Genomic DNA, 19,672 nt, shown 5'->3' with positions numbered 1-19,672 from the left:
CAGGTGGGTAAGCATTCATTACAGTGTGGTTTTGATGCTGTGCAGGCCTCGTCTAGGGTGGCTGCCACTGGCTCAGTTCTTCGCAGGCACGCCTGGTTGAAGGATCAGAATTTATCTGACCATGTTAAGACAAGGATTTTGGATGCTCCTTTGCAGTCTGATGTGTTGTTTGGTTCACCTGTGGAGTCAGTCTTGAAGAAAATGGAAGACAAGGCTAAGTCTATGCAGACTGTTAAAGATTTTTTGCAAGTTCAGCCTCCGAAATTTAGTAGGAATTGGCCTGCTAAGGGGTGGACTTATCCTTCTTATGATTCTCAGTCTAGGGGTAGATCTAGATGTGGTAGGGGCAGAGCTCAGAGTTCTTTCAGGCCTAGAACAGGGAGTTCCCCTGCACAATCTTCGGGTGAGGGCAGGGGCCAGTCCTTTCGTAAACAGACCCAATGACCTACTTTTTCAGCTGCCAGATCCTTCTTGCCTGGCAGCACCTTTGGGAGGAAGGTTAGCACTCTTCAAGGAAAATTGGATGTTGGTTACCCAAGACAAATGGGTATTGGATATCATACAACAGGGTTACAAGTTTTATTTCCATACCTTGCCTCCTTTCAAAGGCATGCCGGACGTTCCTCCTCAGCAAAGACTAGAGGCTCGCAAACAAATTTCTCTACTACTTCAAATAGGTTCCTCTGCCAGAAGTGGGCCTAGGATTTTATTCTCGCCTGTTTCTAGTACCAAAGAAAGGAAACACGTGGAGACCAATTTTGGATTTATCCATCCTCAACACATATCTGGACATTCCCAAGTTCAAAATGTTAACGTTACAACAGCTTTTACCTCTGCTGGGCAAAGATCACTGGATGGTGACCCTGGATCTCAAGGAGGCTTACCTTCATGTTCCTATCAGGCCCAGTTGCAGGAAGTATCTGCTGGGCTGGGACTTCACATTATCAGTTCTCTGCATTGCCCTTTGGCTTATCTACTGCCCAGAGTGTTCACGAGGTTCTGGCTCCAGTGGTAGCTTTTTTCAGGCTAAGAGGAATACAGATCTATCCTTATTTGGACGATTGCCTGATACTGGCCCAAGGAAAGGACGAACTTCTTCATCATTTACAGTATGTGATGGCAGTGTTAAGATGCCTGGGGTATTCTGTGAGCGAAATAAAGTCCAGTCTAGTACCCTCTCAGGACATGTGCTTTCTGGGTGTGAGACTGAATACAGCATCCCAGATGGCCTTTTGACCCCGGACAAACAAAAGAATCTTTCTTTACTTCCATCAGTTGTCTCATCAGTCCAGGCTGACTGCAAGGACAGTCCTTCAAGCCTTGGGGTTCATGGCATCTTGTATTCTGGTACTTCCCAATGCCAAACTGCATATGAGGAAGCTACAATGGTATCTCAAGAATGTATGGACACAGCACTGCCAAGATTTGGACACTGTCATTCAAATAATACCTTGCATTCAAAAGGAATTTTTGTGGTGGGCTCAGGAATGTCACCTAAACAAGGGACTCTCTGTGACCCGCCAGAGGCGAGTCAGATTTTAACGACAGATGCCTCAGACAAAGCTTGGGAGCTCATCTAAATGGAAAATGGATACAAGACACGTGGCCTGCCAGACTTCAACATCTACATATCAACTTGAAGGAGATGTTAGCAGTCCAATTTGCATTGATAGCTTTCAAGGATTTACTTCTTCCAGGGCAGGTGTTGATTCAAACAGACAACACAACTGTCATGTGGTACATCAACAAGCAAGGGGGAACGCATTCTTATCCTCTATGCAGACAAGCAATGATTTTGTGGGAGACTGCTCTCAGTTTACAGCTAAATCTTCAGGCAAGGTTTCTGCCAGGAGCACAGAACTCCTTAGCAGATGTGTTGAGCAGACAAATTATGGATCCCCACGAGTGGAAATTGGATCCTCATGTATTTCAGAGACTGACAGTGTTATGGGGAACTCCAGACATAGATCTGTTCGCTTCTCCACTAAATTACCAGTTGCCAAAGTTTTGCACAAAAAGGTTTCATCCCTCGGCTTGGAAAGTGGATGCTCTCTCATTCAATTGGAGCAATCTTCACGTGTATGCCTTTCCACCTCTGCCTCTCCTCCCAAAGGTACTGCTGAAGGTCAGACAGGACAAGCCAAACATGATTTTAATAGCTCCAGATTGGCCTCGACAGCACTGGTACCCATTACTGAGAAGTCTGGTACGGGAGCCTCCATGGCCTTTGCCTTCGATTCCTCACCTGCTGTCTCAGGAGAACAGTCATTTACTCAATGTCAAACTTCATTCTCTACATCTGACAGCCTGACATATTCTGTTTTAAACCCTGGAGGGTCTCAGCTTCCACAACAAGTTTTGAATGTTATTTTGGAGGCCAGAAGGCCTAGTACAAGGAAAGTTTACGAGATAAATGGAGGAGATTTTTATTTTGGAGTACTGCAAAGGATTTTGATGTTTCTAAACCTAATTTAAGTGTTGCGCTTCAATACCTTACTGAGTTATTGGACAAAGGTTTGTCCTTCTCCTCTATAAAGGTTCATGCTGCAGCAATTTCTGCTCACTATGACTGTGACCCACCATTATTTTCTCAGCCTTTGTTTAAGCAATTCCTTAGAGGGGCAAAAATTTAAGACCCCACGTAGAGCTCCTACTCCTGCTTGGGATCTCAATATTGTGTTGGAGAAACTCACTCTACAACCTTTTGAGCCTGCAGCATCGGCAGAGTTGAAATATTTATCTTGGAAGACTGCTTTTTGTTGGCCATTACCTCTGCAGAAGGGTTTCTGAATTACAGGCCCTTATGGCAGTTGAGCCTTTCTTAATTTTCCACAAGGACAGGGTGTCTTTGCACTAACCCTTCTTTATGCCTAAAGTGGTTTCTAGTGTGGCTTTAAACCAAACTATTCATTTGCCTACTTTTTATGCAAACCCCAAAATAAAGGGGAAAGGATTTTGCACACTTTGGATATACACAGACAGTTGCGATATTATTTGAGCAGAACTAAAGGGTTCAGGCAGTCTCAGCAGTTGTTTGTTTCTTTTGCTTTGGGTTCTCAGGGCAAACCTGTTTCAAAACAAACTATTTCTAAGTGGATTGGGTTTTGTATTGCTTTCTGTTATTCCCATCATGGTAAGGAGATTCCAGCTGGGATTAGGCCTCATTCCACTAGGGCTACTGCCACTTCTACAGCCTTTTTAACGGGTGGCTACTAAAGATATTTTGGAAGCAGCTACTTGGAGTTCAGTGCATACTTTCTCTAAGCATTACCACCTTCCACTTTACTCTAAATCTAGGGCTGGATTTGCAACTGCAATTTTGCAAGGCATGTTGGCAGCTCCTAATTCCTTATAGTTTTGCCATCCTGCCTTACCTCTGCTTTGGGATTCTACCCATATGTAAGGACTGCAGCAATGTGAGATGAAGAACATAGTACAGTTTTGTACCTACCATAAATGTAGATGTTCAAGATCCACATTGCTGCAGTCCACTCCCCTCCTTCCCCTCTGTTGTTGAAGGTGGTGGTGTGGTTTTGTGTTGTACATAGTGTAAATATGGTTAGTGCACGGGTGGTTGGTTAGGTTTTGCTGGTTTTTGGCTTTGGCCTTTCTTGTTAGGGCCTTCTGACATCTGGGGCAAGAAAAGACTGAGGAAATGACGTCGGTCATGCGCTTTTGTACCCTGACGTCCTGATGTCAGTTTTAAGCGCCTTGACCGACGTCAGCCTAATACTTTGGTATTCGGGCCGACCGAGGACAGCGGACTACCCATATGTAAGGACTGCAGCAATGTGGATCTTCGAACATCTACATTTATGTTAGGTACAAAACTGTACTTTCTGTACATACTTTCACCAAGCATTGTCATTTGCCAATTTTCTCTAAATCCAGAGCTGACTTTGCCACTACAGTCTTGCAGGGTCTTATAGCTGGTCCTAATTCTCTTTAAATTCCTCTTCCCAACCTTAGCTTTGGGAATCTACCCAAATGTAATGACTGCAACAGTGAAACACGAAGAATATAGTACAGTTGTGTACACTTACTATAAATGTAGATGTTTGAGTGCATTCAATGTTGCAGTCCTGGTTACCCTCCCTTCAGCCCACTTTCTTCTTTTGGCTATATCTCTACTCTCCCTTACTATGTTCAGAAAGCTTTTTGGTGTATTTATTTTTTTGTTGGAGGTATATCCTTGTAATTATAGATTTAATTGCTTCCAATTAGGGGGGCACCTGACATCTGGGGCAAGAAAAACTGATGTAATGGCATTGGCTGCATGTTTTATACCCCTGACGACCTGATGTCATGGAAGAAGGGACAGCATCTGACACAGGACCCAAGACTTTGTTAATCAAGCCGACTGAGGGCTACTGCAAGCAGATAACCCAAATGTAATGACTGCAACAGTGAATACACTCGAACATCTACATTTATGGTAAGCGTACACAACTGTACTTTCAGGCTAACACAAAAGGTCTATGGCTAACAAAGTTTGCAAACGACTGCAAACTGTGAGCCATTATTGAATCCCCAAATGATGTGGACATTCTACAGAAGAGCCTCACTGAGACAGATGCCTGGTGTCAAAGCCATGGCCTCAAGCTCAATGCCAAAAATGATTAGTCATCCCCTTTGGGAAAAACCCTGTGCCTATGAACTACCACATAGGCAGTAGTCCACTTAACACCGAAAGTGTGATAAGAGACCTAGGGACACAGGTGGACATTAGTCTCTCCTTTGATAACTACATCACCATTGTAGTCAAAAAATCCTTCTACATGGCACACCTCATCACAAAAGGTTTTTCATCCGGAAAAAAGGAGGTCATTGTTCCTCTCTACTCTTCCCTCATTAGACCAATTATAGAGGTACAACACCCTGTTTGGTATGAACCTCACAAGACATTTACAACAACTGGAAAGGCCACAAAAATACCTCACAGAGGGGATCACAGGCCTCAAACAGATGCCCTGTGCAGACCATCTCAAAAATCTCCAGCATATCACCTACTCAGAGGCGATTTCTGCCTAACATACAAAGCTATGTCAAACCCAGAGCTCCCTCTGAGCCACACATTCCAGGGACCTAAACCTTGTCACCTCAATAAACAAAACATGCTGGAGGGATAGGTTCTTGTCCCAGAGACTCCCCATACTCTGCAATAGACTGCCCATTGATGTCAAGCAGAGCACCTCATTATCCCTCTTTAAGAAAAATATTGACGATTGGATGGGAAATAAGAAATTCACCCCGGGGATCACTTCTGTGGCTCTGCTCGACAGGGGCACAGGAAAATAATTTTTGGGTGGCGAAAGCCAGGGAATCTTTATGGCTAGGCTTGTATAGGCCCTAGGGTCGATAGCCTAGTACCTACCTATGAACCTATAATCCATAATAAACTCTCATTGTATAGTGTAGAGTTAAAAGAAGTGAAAGTGTAACATGAATAAATATTTATCAGTGCTACATATCTGCTAGTAGTGATGGATAAGTGAAACATGCATTTATCAAAATGTTTGGATTATGACTATTAGAGTAATGCCAAATGTATCTGGCAAAATAATACATTTTTGTAATGTATATTTCTACAGTGTTATGAAGTGCTACAAATCGTAATCATATGTTGGAATTTTTTAGTACCATTTTTATTTTATTGAACTACAGAATAGCAGACCAGAAAAATGTGGGGTGCTGGGCTTGTATTTGATGCACTAGTGATTGACACTCTTTTTTTTAAACAGCTTTATTAATTCACATTTTAAGGAATAACATGATTATGAATACATAAAAAACATATCAAACTAATATTTCCATGCAGTATATATGTTTTCTTTGTAACAATTTTCATTTACTCCATCATTACATAATTTGCTCAATTCCTGCCTTCCTTTAAACCTCACTCCTCCTCCTGAACTATATTCTGCATGTTTTGTTCCACAAATTTAATTTATTGCTCCTTCCCTTTTCCAAAGATCCACCTCCAGTTATTTTTCCCTATACAATATTCAATACTTTAGTTACAGTTGGTGTGGATTTTTTCTGTTTTCTAGCAGTTGCTTTCTTGGCAGCAAACAGCATTAAATTTAACAAGACATGTAAGCAATTCAGATCCTATGTCCGAGCTCAAAAGAATAATTTCCTTAATTACAGCCATTTGCTCCCTCCAATATTTCTGACAAGGTCCTCTGGATTTTTTTAAAATCTGCTAATTTCGTTACCTTCCCAAAAGCTTGCCCCAATTAAGTCTGTCTTTCCCTTTACATCACCAGTATGTGCTACCTTATTTGGGGGTAGGAGGTTGGCATAATGGCTAAGGTGTTTACCTTACAGACACAAAGTGCAGGGTTTAATTCTCACATGGGGTAATTGGCTAGGCTTAAAAAATTGCCTGCAGGGGCAGCTAGCCTAGTACCAATCTAAGAATCTATGGATTCCTAATATGGGAATACTGGGATTTGCACTTAAAGATCAATGTGATAGCGTCTCAAGGATGTTTGTTCTAGAGATACAGGGGTCTCAGAACTGATTTATATAAGTTGTGAGATTGTGGGGTTGCAAATAGGCTTGCCTTCTACAGAAAACATTTTTTTTTGCAGTAGTTCTTACTGCAACTGTATTTCATAGTTGAGCGTTTGTGATGTTTTATGATTGTAGTTCTGTGGATCAATCACAAAACTAGCAGGTTCATTAGGGCACCATAATAAAAGCTGTGTGCATAAAACAAAAGCATATAGTAAATGAAGTTAGCACAATAAGTTACAGACTAGTGAGATTTAAATGCATCATATGAGTGTTACCCCTCTATGTCAGCCTCTAGCCTACCTCCATAAGAAAGCAGAGGATAGGTCAAAGATATAGGTTCATAGGTAGGTACTAGGCTATCTGCCCAAGGGCATTTATAAGCCTAGCCAGAATGTGTTGGCTTTCGCCTCCCCTTTAAATTAGTTTCCTGGGCCTCTGTCCAGCAGGGCCACTGAAGTGATCCCGGGGTAAATTTATGATTTCCCATCCACTCGTCAAGATTTCTCTTGAAGAGAGTCAGTGAGGGGCTTTGCCTAACATAAATTGGGATTCTATTCCAGAGCGTGGGAAGTCTCTGGGACAGGAATCTATCCCTCTAGCATGTCCTGTTTATCGTGCTCAGGTTTAATTCACTGGAGCATGTGGCTCTAAGAGATTTGGTTTTCTTGAGGTGGAGCATATCCATTAATTCCAGGTTGGACATGGCCTTATACGTCAGGTAGAGATCACCTATGAGCAGGCGGTAAGCAACTGAGTAGAGCTGGAGTTTCTTTATTCGAGCTGCATAGGGCATCTGTTTGAGGCCCATGATCCTCTTGGTGAGGTACTTCTGTGGTCTTTCCAGCTGTTGCAGGTGTCGAGTAAGGTACATTCCAAATGGGGCATTGTACTCTATTATGGGCCTAATGAGTGACATTCCCAGGTACATTCTTTACAGTCAACTGAGCATTTTTCTCTGAGCATCTCTCAGATATATTGTAGATGATAGAGGTCAGATGTTTTGCAGCTGCCTAAAATGATTGCAGTAGAGATGTACATATTTTGCTTACAGATAAGATTATTTGTCTAAAATTACTTTTGTGGTTGTAGTGGTCTGCAGCTGAAACATTTCTTTAAACATGTCAGGAGTAGCATTGTACACAATTTTAAATATAAGACGGGATGGAGTTTGGGGGGGCAGTAATAGAAGGTTGTGATTTTGGAATGGAATGTTTTCTGGCTATGCTCTCTCTATCATCTGGAAAGGCCCTAGAAACTCCTAAGCAGAGCAGTAGTACAGGAAGCTACATCAGCACAACATGTACAATATGATACAGCAAACAATGGTGCAGCCATTCACTTGAATACTGAACCTAGGAGCAGTGAACAAAAGAACTGCCAAATAATTCAGGCCACAGAAAGTTAATACTTAGGTATTACAGCAGTAATTTTAATAAGTCAGGATATGATGGGTTGCATTTTCCTTTAAAGCACAAAGCATAACTCTGTATCAAAATAAATAATGTTCATCTATGACCACAGGTTTCATTGAAATCAGAGGAAGGTTACTGTTGCAGCATGTGTTAGATTAGATGGACACTGTACTCCTTAAGTGTTTCTATGTACAGATTTCTTTATTTCTTAGTATTTTACAGGCCGACAGGCCATGCCTGCCATACATGTTTAGTCTTTAGAAATTACAGTACAGTACAGTGCTTTTTTCCTAACGTGGCAACATAAGGAATGCAAGTATTAACACTCAGACTGTACTTTATTCCTGTGCTTTTTACATTTCTTAATTTTTTTTGTCCCCCCTCTCATATCTCCATGTATTATGTTACTATACGATCATAGGTCATGTCTGAAAATGTTATGATTCGAACCAGCATCTCTATCCTGTTATCTGATAACAGTGGAAACAATCAGCATTCTTCCATAGTTAACCATCTTGTTCAGATATTACTGTGTATCCATGTTTCCTAAGAGCACAGTTGGAGAGACAGTCATAGCTGTAAAATAACAGAGACACATCTGGATGGAGATAATAGAAGCTCTAATGGAAGCTGCTCTTGAACTAAGAGGATTCATCTCAACAGGAAGGGAGATATGCTTGACCTAATTCTAACCTATACAGAATGGGAGAATGCAGGCACATTGGGTGATCTCAAGGCTGGCACTACTTTTATCTGACAGCAGAAAGAGACAATTCACCTACCTAGTCTGCGTTTAATATGCATTTAGTATTCTACAGACCCTCACTCCAACCCCTCACTCTTCACTTTCTTTACCTACTCCGTGCCTCATTCTGTACTTTCATTGAGTTCTGCTTGACCATCCATTTTGTTTGTCTGCTCCAGGAGTCCATAATCCTCTCATCTGCTGCCTTTGTCCCTTCTCCTCATCTGTCCACTTCAGGCTAACCCATTCACACCTTCTGGTATGATCCTGTGAACTCATTAGCATCCTAACTTGATTCCAAGAAATTGAATGGGAGCACAGATCCTATACACAGCAGAAATAAAAACAGGTTAGTCATAACTGATAATCCAGGTATGCTATTTAACATGCCTAATGCAGGGTATTAAGGAACAAATAAATAGTATGTAGCTGGACAAGAAATATCCAAGTAGGCATGGTGCTCTACATGTCTAAACTTTTGCCACCCTGAGTTGCAGAAGTACCATTGACCAAGAAGCTGCAAGAGCAGGTAAGAATATAGCTGCTTATGTGACTGTTGCACCTGTCTCATTTAATTTCAGATTAAAAGGGTGAGGCATAAATGACCTTTGCATTCTGCATACAGATAAAATGTGCCCCATGATATAACTGTCAGTTTAATTTGTATGTAGTGGACATAAATGCTTGTAATCCTCTCTTCCAACATCTGTAAAGGTCTTAGTGAAATGTACTGCTGAACACAGTACCATCCAGGTCCGTAATACTGGTGATTGTCACACTTACAGTTATAAGACTGATAGGCAGCAAACAGAAACAGAGAGTCATGTGACCCATGTATGGGTAGAGAGATGTGTCAGAAGTATAAAACATAGTAATTCGTTATAGTATTTGGTTGCTTCATAAATGTTTTGTTTAATTTTTTTACAGGTGAATACATCATGAGAGTTTCAGTGTCAAACAAGTATGACAACATCAGCACGGAAGTTAAAGTGGTTGTCTACAGCTGTCTGACAAGTGTCTTTATTCAGGCTGACACTGATGTCCTCGTTGTTGGTCGAAACATTACTTTAACAGCTTATCTACCATCTCCTTCACAAGGAGTCTTCTGTACCTGGGACTTTGGTGATGGCTCTGCTATTTATACCACAAGTGAGTCACAAGTGAGCCATATTTACAGAAAAAATGGCACCTTCTTTGTCAGTGTGAATGCTAACAATACAGTAAGTGCTGCGGATACTAATGTAAGTTTCACTGTGATGGAGGAAATCACAGGATTACAAATGTCTTCTGATGCACCTACTGAAATTCATACACCAATGACAGTAAAGGTTTCTGTGGAAACTGGAGATAACATTACATGGACATTTGACATGGGAGATGGAACTGTAATTAGAACTTTACAGTCAGAGATTAAACATACATATTCAAAAGATGCCAACTACACAGTGAATGTGTCAGGAGAAAATCCTGTCAACAGTGTGTCGCAGACTTTAGTAGTTCGAGTATTTGTGTTAGAAGTGCTGAAAATAGAGCCTTCTGAATGCATTCAAGAACTTAGTAATACAACATTTGTTGCATATGTTTCCGGTAATTTCAGTATTTATAATTTTGACTGGACCTTTGGAGATGGGTCACCTAATGTTTCTGTTAATGGAAGCCGTTTGGTAATGCACAGATTTACAAGGAGTGGGGTTTTTCTTCTTTCACTGATTCTGTCCAGCAGTGCCAATAAAGCACACTATTTTACCCGTGTATGTGTTGAGCCTGTAATTGTTAATGCAACAATTATTCCTGTGAACCAGTTTACCAAATTAGGAGAGGAGAGCAGGTTCAGCATGGACATCTTTCCGGACTATCAGTACAGGTATGTGTGGGACTTCGGCACTAACGATTCATCAAGATATGGGGGCAGAGATATGAGATTTACTTACAGGAGCCCTGGTGTCTATGTTATAGTTGTCACAGTATTCAACAATGTTTCTGACGACAATGCCACTGCTGTAGCAGAAGTCCAAGAATCTGTTGGACTAGCAAGCATCCAATGTAACTGCACTAGTGTTATGGAACCAGGACTTGCTTACCTGTTCAATGCAGTTGGTAATGGAACCAAAGTAAGGCATGCTTGGGATTTTGATGATGGAACTAATGAAACAGGTCAGATTGTCACACATGTCTATAATAACACAGGAGAATTCACCATTCATCTTGTAGCCTGGAATGAAGTCAGCAAAAGTGAGGCCACACGAAATATCACTGTCAGAAGGAGAATTTCTGGATTGTCGATCAATGCAAGCAGAATTATAGTGCCATTAAATGGATCTGTTGACTTTGAGGCCAAGCTGCAAAGTGGAGATGATGTCCGTTTTTCATGGATCTTGTGTGATAGATGTACTCCAATAATCAGTGACTCCCACATCTTCTATACTTTTAGGTCTGTAGGGACATTTAATGTTATTGTTACTGCAGAAAATGGCATAAACGCAATGCAGGACAGTATCTTCATTTATGTTCTGGAACTAATAAATGGATTACAGATTATAGGAAATTATATTCTGCATGGCTGCTGTTTTGCAACAAATAAGATCCTGCCACTGCAGGCAGTAATGAGTGATGGGACCAATGTGTCATACAACTGGACAGTCCTAAAGGGTGGTGGCATAATTCAAGTGTTTAGTGGGAAAAACATACATTTAAACATTTCAGAAGCTGGAACTTATGATATTGTTCTAAGGGCTGCCAATATGTTGGGTAGTGCAACTGTGAATAGAACAATTCATTTCATTGAACTTATTGGAATTGTAAATGTATTTGTAACACCAAATCCTGTCGCTGTTAATGTGTCAGCTAATTTCAGCACTAGTGTTAGCAGAGGAACAAATTTGACATACCTATGGTATCTTGAAGAGAGCGTAATGTTTCATACAACAAATTCCTTTGTAATGCATCAGTTTCAAAATCCTGGGTCCAAAACTGTTTTTCTCACTGTAAAAAATATGCTGGGCTCCTGCAATTCAACAGTTTCAGTTTTTGTACAACAGCCAGTAACTGGTCTAGAGATCACCATAACAGAACCTCAAAACTACTTTTTTGTTGCTACACATTCCAATGTTACCTTTTATGGTGAGCTGCAGAAAGGGACAAATGTCTCTTGGATGTGGGAAGTATCTGGCTATATGTTCACTGAACGTATGGTGACTGCCTTTTTCCCAATTGCAGGTGTATTTCCCATTAGGCTGAATGCATCCAACAATGTCAGCTGGGCCATGGCTATGCGTAACATAACAGTACAAGACAGAATTCAAGGACTTAAGCTTCAAGTGAGCAAAAAAGTAGTTGCACCTTATGAAGAAGTGCTTTTCATGATTAGTATCCTGTCTGGCACATCAGTCAGTTATTCACTGAGCATAATGGGGATTCAGTCTGTATTTCTAAGTAAATTAAACTATTCCTATGTGTTCACAACTGTTGGTACTCACACTGTGTCACTGATGGCACAGAACCAAGTCAGCTCAGAAAAAGTAACAGTTCAGGTTTTAGTTATGGATCCCATTGTCGATGTAAGAATAGCTAACTGCTGTGAGCCAGCTATTACGAATGGAACAGAGCACATCTTTACTGCTGAAGTTGCACGTGGAACTAATGTATCTTTTTCATGGTGGTTTTGTTTAGATGATAAACCAGCTGAGAAAATTTTAGGGAAAAGAGTGGCATTTACACCAAATATTGCAGGCAATCTAACTATTCTTCTTACTGCCCAAAACAGTTTGGGAGGACAAACGATTACAGTCCATATATTAGTCCAGGATCGCATTGAACGGGTTTCACTTTCATTTGAGCCAACAGATGCATATGCCAACAAAAATGTTTATTTTAATGCTTCCTTGTCTCCAAGTGCTAAACATGTTAACTTTTTGTGGAATTTTGGTGATGGCTCACAAAAGCAAACAACCATCCCAGTGACATTTCATTCATATAAGAATCCCGGGGAGTACATTGTTAAGGTGAATGCATCCAACCTGATTAATTTCTTTGTTGCAGAAATAACCATAATTGTTAGCTTGTTACAGTGTGAAGATCCAGAGGTACATACAGTTTTTCCAGTTCAGATCATAATGAAAAGGTCACAGATAAACTATTTAGAGGCAGATGTTGATTTGAAAGGTTGTGCAAAGTACCTGACAGAGTACACATGGAAGATTTATCGTGCACCAAACTGCCTAAAATTGTATGATAGTGACAAAATACTGCCTCATCACCTCGATTTAAGTAGACCTCAACTTGTAATACCACGTCTAGCACTGGAAATTGACAACTATTGTTTTGTGTTCACAGTATCATTTGTGGGTACACCTGTCAGGAAAACTATTTTTGCTAATGTAACTGTGGCACCAAGTAGGCTGGTTCCAATTATAGACGGAGGTTCATATCGTGTCTGGTCTAATACAAAAGATTTGAAAATGAATGGCAAAAATTCATATGACCCTAATCTTGAAGATAATGATCAAACACCACTACTCTACAGCTGGTCATGCAAGTCATCATCAGAGGTAACATATTAACTTATAATTCTGTATCAAAGCAATCATTTTTGTTAGCTGCCACAATTGTTCTTTCTGTTGCCTCATTTTTCCATTTGCTAACATGGATAGGTCTTGTAGCTTGCTTTGTGCTTATTTTGACTTTGTTAAAAAATGACATCTTCTTCTTTGATATGCATGTGTTTATAGAAAATATGAAATGTTTGCTCAAGCTTATTTAGGCCTGAGTTGTGCAGCTGTGCATGTGTGAAAGGTGAATGCAGATATTGTACAGATACTTTATTTCATAGTCTGCCATATTGACCACTTTCTTTACAGCTCATTTTCATTTATTAAGTAAATCTTGTTCCTAAAGACTTACATAAGGCACCACCTGTTAGTCTGTACTGTCCCTTTTTCTGCATGTCCGTTGCTTTTTCCCTATATGCAGATGTACTTTTTGCATTTCAGCCTTTGCTAGTCATATCTTCAGAAGCATACATTACAAAAAATGGCACGTAAAATTCATTCAGATATGGCTTGCACTAAATTTTAATGCGAGGAGTCATGGGGGGATCTTAGATGTCTGAACTGCTGTTGATCTCTATACAAGTACAAGCTAATTATCCCATACTTTGGTATTTAATCAAGCCGTTTAGTGGGGGTGATTTAATAAACCTGCAGTACTTTTTCAGGATAAAGTACTGTGATTGTCTTTTCCAGCAGTGACATCATGCTGGTTACTGGAGAGTTTCAGTATAATTCAGAAATAATTATTCCCGATTGTCTCACAAGAATATGCAATAGCATTATACCATGTGATTTCTTCCTGATGGCTAGCTGTAAATACAGAAAATGAAAAATACAGTATTTGTTAATTATGTGCATTATGTAATAGCACTCCCTGGACAGTTATAAACCCATACGTTTTAAACAGACCCTGCCACTGTGTACTGGATTTGCTGACACTTTCTATATAGATGTATATCATTTCTTGTTTCATGGTTAAAAATTAGCAAACACAGGTGACATTTCTTTATGTGTATATACACAAACCCATATGGTATCTCTCATTGTCCTCAAACATTTAGAGTCCAACTTATTAAGCTGTTCCCTTTTGAGGAATAAAAGTTGGTGTGAAGTACCATGTTGCTTTTACAATAGCCCTAAACTATTGAAAAAGTCCTAAATTTGTTTGGCTGTAAAGAGTAGTAACCTTTAGGTTTGTTATATTTGGGGAAAAAAGGGGGCTACAACAGCATCCCTTATGTGGGAGTTTTTTTGGAGGGTTTGAACCCCAAGATGATTATATTTTAATTATATTTTAATGGTTCCAGTGTTCAGTATTTTAGACTACAGGGTTTTATTTACATCAATCTTATGTCAACAGAACCACTCATGTTGCTTAAATAAACAGACTCTGGGGGGTATACTTGTGACGGACAATGCAGAGGGGAGGGAGTATACTTGTGATGGCCAGTGCAGAGGGGAGGGAGTATACTTCTTGGAACCTGAATACTGCTCAAACCAAGAGTAGATTTCAGTCATTCTTAGAAACACTGCATTTTACCAGTTGCCATTGGTGGAGATGATGCATTTATTAGCAGAAAGCACCAGAGCCAAGGATAATATTTTCTAACTAAAGTAGTCTTTTGAATGGCACATTTATGACTTTTATAACTGGGTAAAAAAGGAAAGAATACTCGAACAACAAGCTTCAGAGAAATGGAATATTTTAGAAAGATGTTTTTCTCTTTTATGGAATATTTTAACATGTTTTCCCCTTTCCATGTGGGTGTAACCGTGGGGCCTAACACATACAATGCACTTACACACAAAAGAGCATTCTAGAATAATTATGAATGTTCGCCAGGAAATGTTAGGATGCATTTTTAGAAAAAAGTGAAAAGATAGCAGTGAATTTCATTTTACATGTTTTAGAAAAACAGTATCAGCAACTATATATGTATATATATATATATATATATATATATATAAGTGGTGGGAGAAGACTGGTTGATTCTCTAGCCCAGAGTTTTGCAGCGTGCAGCCACCTCCCTCCCCATTTCATAGCTGTCCCGTGCTCTTTCAAAAAATTATATATATATATATATATATATATATATATATATATATATATATATATAGTTCCCATTCAGAAGCCTGAAACATCATAAGCCTGAAAATCAAAATCCTGAAACCAAAAGCCTGAAAATTCAGAATCCTGAAAACTCAAAATCCTGAAAGCCCAAAATCCTGAAACTCAAAATCCTGAAAACACAAATAATGCTAATATGTCACTATAAAGACACTAATATCTACCAACTGACCCTGACCCTAACCCTAACCCTAAGGTCCGTCACTATCGCACACTCACCTGACCCGCGCCTAACCTAACTCACTTAAACCGCCACTAACCCCAATATTTGTCACTATTGCATACATGCCTAACCTGCCCTAACCTAACTCACTTAAACCGTCCCTAACCCTAACATAAAACCAACAAGACACTTACCTGACCCCAACGCATGACCTAACACCACAGGACTAACAATAGCAAAGCCACAATGACATCAGTATGTCTATTTTGTGTTTTCAGGATTTTGAGTTTCAGGATTTCGGGCTTTCAGGATTTTGGGCTTTCAGGATTTTGAGTTTTCAGGATTCTGAATTTTCAGGCTTTTGGTTTCAGGATTTTGATTTTCAGGCTTATGATGTTTCAGGCTTCTGAATGGGAACCATATATATATATATATATATATATATATATATATATATATATATATATATATATATATATGTGTGTGCGTTTTGTTTTGTTTTGTTTAGTAGTACTCAGTTTAGAAATGGTTTATTTGTTGCTTGCATTTGTTTACCAGGAGAGTACAATGACCAGAAAACCCATTTTCAGCAGAAGTCTGGGAAGAACAGAAAAATGAATAGTAAACATTAGAAAAAGGTTAAAATTATTGGTTTATTCAAAGTTTAACAATTGCAATATCACATTAGACAGAAGATGGATAGGAGGTGAGGTAACCAAAACCTGAAAGAATAATCATTTTACTTTCCTTTTGTTTGCCACCCATTCAGTGAAATAGCGCTTTCACAGGACCATGTGAAACCTTTACCACTTTAATGTAAAACTCATCCTGTTCAGCAGGTCACCTGTAGATGCTGGTGCCTCCCCTTGATCTCAGACACTGCGATCCTCTGTACTTAATCCGATACTTTTTGCCCATTGTCTGTAAAGTGATTGAGACATCCCATTAAAGGATCATACTTGCAACAGCAGGGATTTTTGTTATGTACTACTCAATTACTCAGCCACATGCCCAACATGCAGTAATGTAAAGCCCTTAAGGCTTCTCCCCCCAGGACAGGTGAGTCAGTAAAACTCCGTTTGCAACTTATGACTTCTGACCTCTTTCCATTCCTATTCATATCTGTATCTGTAGAGTTCCTGTTAGTGCATTTGTGGATACAAGTCATATTCTCGTTTTCCCTTCTACACACTGTAATACAGTCACTCCCTCTCTAGTATGACCTCATGCACTTTATTAAATTATCATTTATGACACAGGCAATCATACATTTATATAAATGAAAGCAAACCATACTGATATAGTTCAGTTGCAAACTGTATACGTCACTTATAATCTATCTAGCCATTGTCATTCAGTTCCTGCCTTCCCTTAAACCTAGTTCCTCCTTCAAGATATTATTCTGCATGTATTGTTCCCACAATTCCCTTTTTTTTCTATGTAGTTTGCTCCTACCCTTTTTAAAGGTTCCACTTCCAGTTGTTTAAGCTGTGTTACTATATCCACTTCTACTACAGTTGGTTTAGACTTTGATTTCCATCTTCTAGTAATTGCTTTTTTTGGCAACCACCAGAATTAAACTCAGCAAGGCCTTACTATGTCTAGGCAGTTCTGATTCTTTATCATAGCTTAAAAACTAGTTTCTTTAGTTACACCAGTTTGCTCACCCAGTATTTCTGTTAGAGTAGTCTGCAGTGAATTTTTAAAGTCTGCCAACTCACTACACTCGACAAAAATGTGTTCTCAATTACCTCTTTCTTCCCCATCAGACTTTCAACACTTGCAATCTACCCGAGGAAAATTTATTTGGAGATTGCTTGGGGTATAAAAATATATATGTGGCACACTTAAACACACTGAAATAAAATAAAAATAACAACACTGGACCACAGCAAAAAATATGTTAAGCACTTTTGTTCCGTTTAATTCAGAACTTCATCAGAACCTGAAGGACCAAATCATACTTCTGTATCCAGGGACCATTTAAAATTTTTACTTTTAAGATCCTATGGTATATTTTGAGACCGTAACCAAGCACATCTTTTCAAAACAGAGTCAGCAGCCGTAGCTCTGGAAACAACATGAGCAGTGTCAAAAGCACATTACAAAGAATGTTTGATTACCTGTGACATAACTAATACCATAGAAAAACACACACAATAAAAAAAAAAAAAGTTTAGTAAATGCTGGAGGAAAATCAGTAATTAAATTCCTTGAGTTATAATAAGAAGTCAGCAAAAACTTGTGCCTGACAATTTACAGTTCTGATGCTCATAGGATTGCCACCTTTTCAAATGCCTAAAGTGGGACATTTTTGGTACAAACGTTAGATTTTGTGGCCAAAATAAACCCACGGCTAGTACAAAGGCCAGAACTTCACTTTTTTGCCTAAATAAAACCTTATTCTTGTAGAATATTAGTTGCTTATTCTGTCTCTTATAACATTTAGGTGTTTCAGATACAGAATATCTATTTTATGCAAATATTACATAAAATATAGGAAATCATTTTGCCCTAAAATCTCAGGACATTTCCCATTTTTATAATTTTTTTGCAGGACACAACTGCCCAAAGAGGGACTGTCCCTCGCAAAGTGGGAAAGGTGGTAACCTTGGATATCATGGTCACTGTGGAAAAATAAACTTTTTTTATCAGATGTGTGCAAAACCTTTCCAGGTTTGTCAGGAGGGTTAAGACATGCTGCTGAAAGGAGTTTGGTTGAAGCTGATTGTGACAAGGAAATTACTGCACAATCTGTTGTAGAATTAAAAAATGAAAACTTGTGGGACTGTGATATTTTTAGAATTTATCAGATTGTTTTGGAACAGTAGGCAGTCAGTAAAACTGCAGGCTCCTACAAAGGCATCCTCTAAGGCTGGCAGCACGAGAGGAACAGCTGCAGATTGAGGAAAATCCATTAGCAAAAAATCACAGTTTAGCTTTGTTGAGACTCCAACATATCGTTTTGTTCCTTTGAAAAAAAAATCCCTCATTCCTGGCAACAGTAACAGTAAAAGACAATTAAACAGGAGGAAATGTGTGTAAAAGCTCTCTTCAGAGACAGAATCTATACACTGTAAAGAGGGAACCCGAAAAACACAGTCTCAATCCACTTCCTACCATCAGACTGGGAATCGGTATCTGAGAGGGCTGAAATTCTTCTCTTTTTATGAAAAGGAAAATCATCACTATAAGTCTGAAAGACCATCAACAATCCATTTGCCAAGCCTGGCCAGTTGTCTGCTTTAGGAGACTAAAAATGTCTGGATTTAAGTTTCCATTTTCTAGGATACCATCCCCCCAATAAGGAGTGGCTAAACAGACAGTCCCTTCCACAGGGAAGAGGCTCCTCAGTGAGGCTAATACTTTCAATGAAGCCAACAAGGATGGTCCTCCCTTATCAAAACAGGGCAAAAGAATAGCTGCAGAGGATGTGCCTGACTCCCAGTCCATAGTGGCATCTTGAGGAGCAACACAGATGGACCAGGAGAAAAAGGTGAGCAATCCAAAGAACAACTGATGGCCAAAACAGTCACCCATTAGTAGCTGAGGTAAGGAAGAAGTGGTTTTAAAGACCAATGCTTCCTGGATAACTTCTCTCTTCTTGGAACTTGGGGTGGGATCAGTAGCCTTAGTGGGACTTGGGTCCATGTCCTGGCTGCAAAAGTAGTCTCACAGATGAACAGCAGAGCCAAAAGGATTTGGTGATACCCCCTGACTAAAAGGAGCAGTTTTTGAGTTAAAATGTTTTGGAGACAGTCACACAGTATACTTACCCTGGCCTCTCACAGCAAGTTTATGTATAAGCAGAACACTTTTCTTCACAAAAAATAACAAGTTATAGAATTCCCACAGGGACTCAGGACCAGCTTATAGACAATAAAATGTGTCTAATAAGTGATTAGCAGAACCCAGACAAGTCGATGATACAGCTGACAGGAAAATAAGTTTTGCGCTAAAAATTGTCACTGAACATTCAAAAGTAATCGAGTTTAAGTCCAAAAATCAAAATCTGAGGTAAAAGCTTATCATAATAACATCATTTTACACAAGAAATACTTCAGAGAAACCTGTTAGTAAAAGTAAGCTCTGAGGTAAATGGTTCTCTCAAATGCATTTTAAAGGGCAGAAATGTCTTTTTAGAGAGTTATTAAA

The 19,672-nt window shown here is 39.5% G+C and overlaps 1 protein-coding gene across 1 annotated transcript in view; it reads left to right on the top strand.

Annotated features, from left to right (window-relative positions):
* The window catches only part of PKD1 (polycystin 1, transient receptor potential channel interacting), a 2,476,043-nt gene that overhangs the window by 968,161 nt on the left and 1,488,210 nt on the right, over positions 1–19,672 (top strand). Inside the window, exon 16 of the mRNA XM_044088902.1 lies at positions 9,607–13,226. Within this exon, the coding sequence (XP_043944837.1) occupies positions 9,607–13,226 (3,620 nt within the window). The remainder of the gene's footprint in view (positions 1–9,606; positions 13,227–19,672) is intronic.

This window comes from Protopterus annectens, chromosome 12.part0 (assembly GCF_019279795.1).
Source record: "Protopterus annectens isolate FY-2018-M chromosome 12.part0, PAN1.0, whole genome shotgun sequence".
NCBI lineage: Eukaryota > Metazoa > Chordata > Ceratodontiformes > Protopteridae > Protopterus > Protopterus annectens.
The sequence above is the reverse complement of the archived record's forward strand: the minus strand, read 5'-3'. Positions and strand labels throughout refer to the sequence as shown.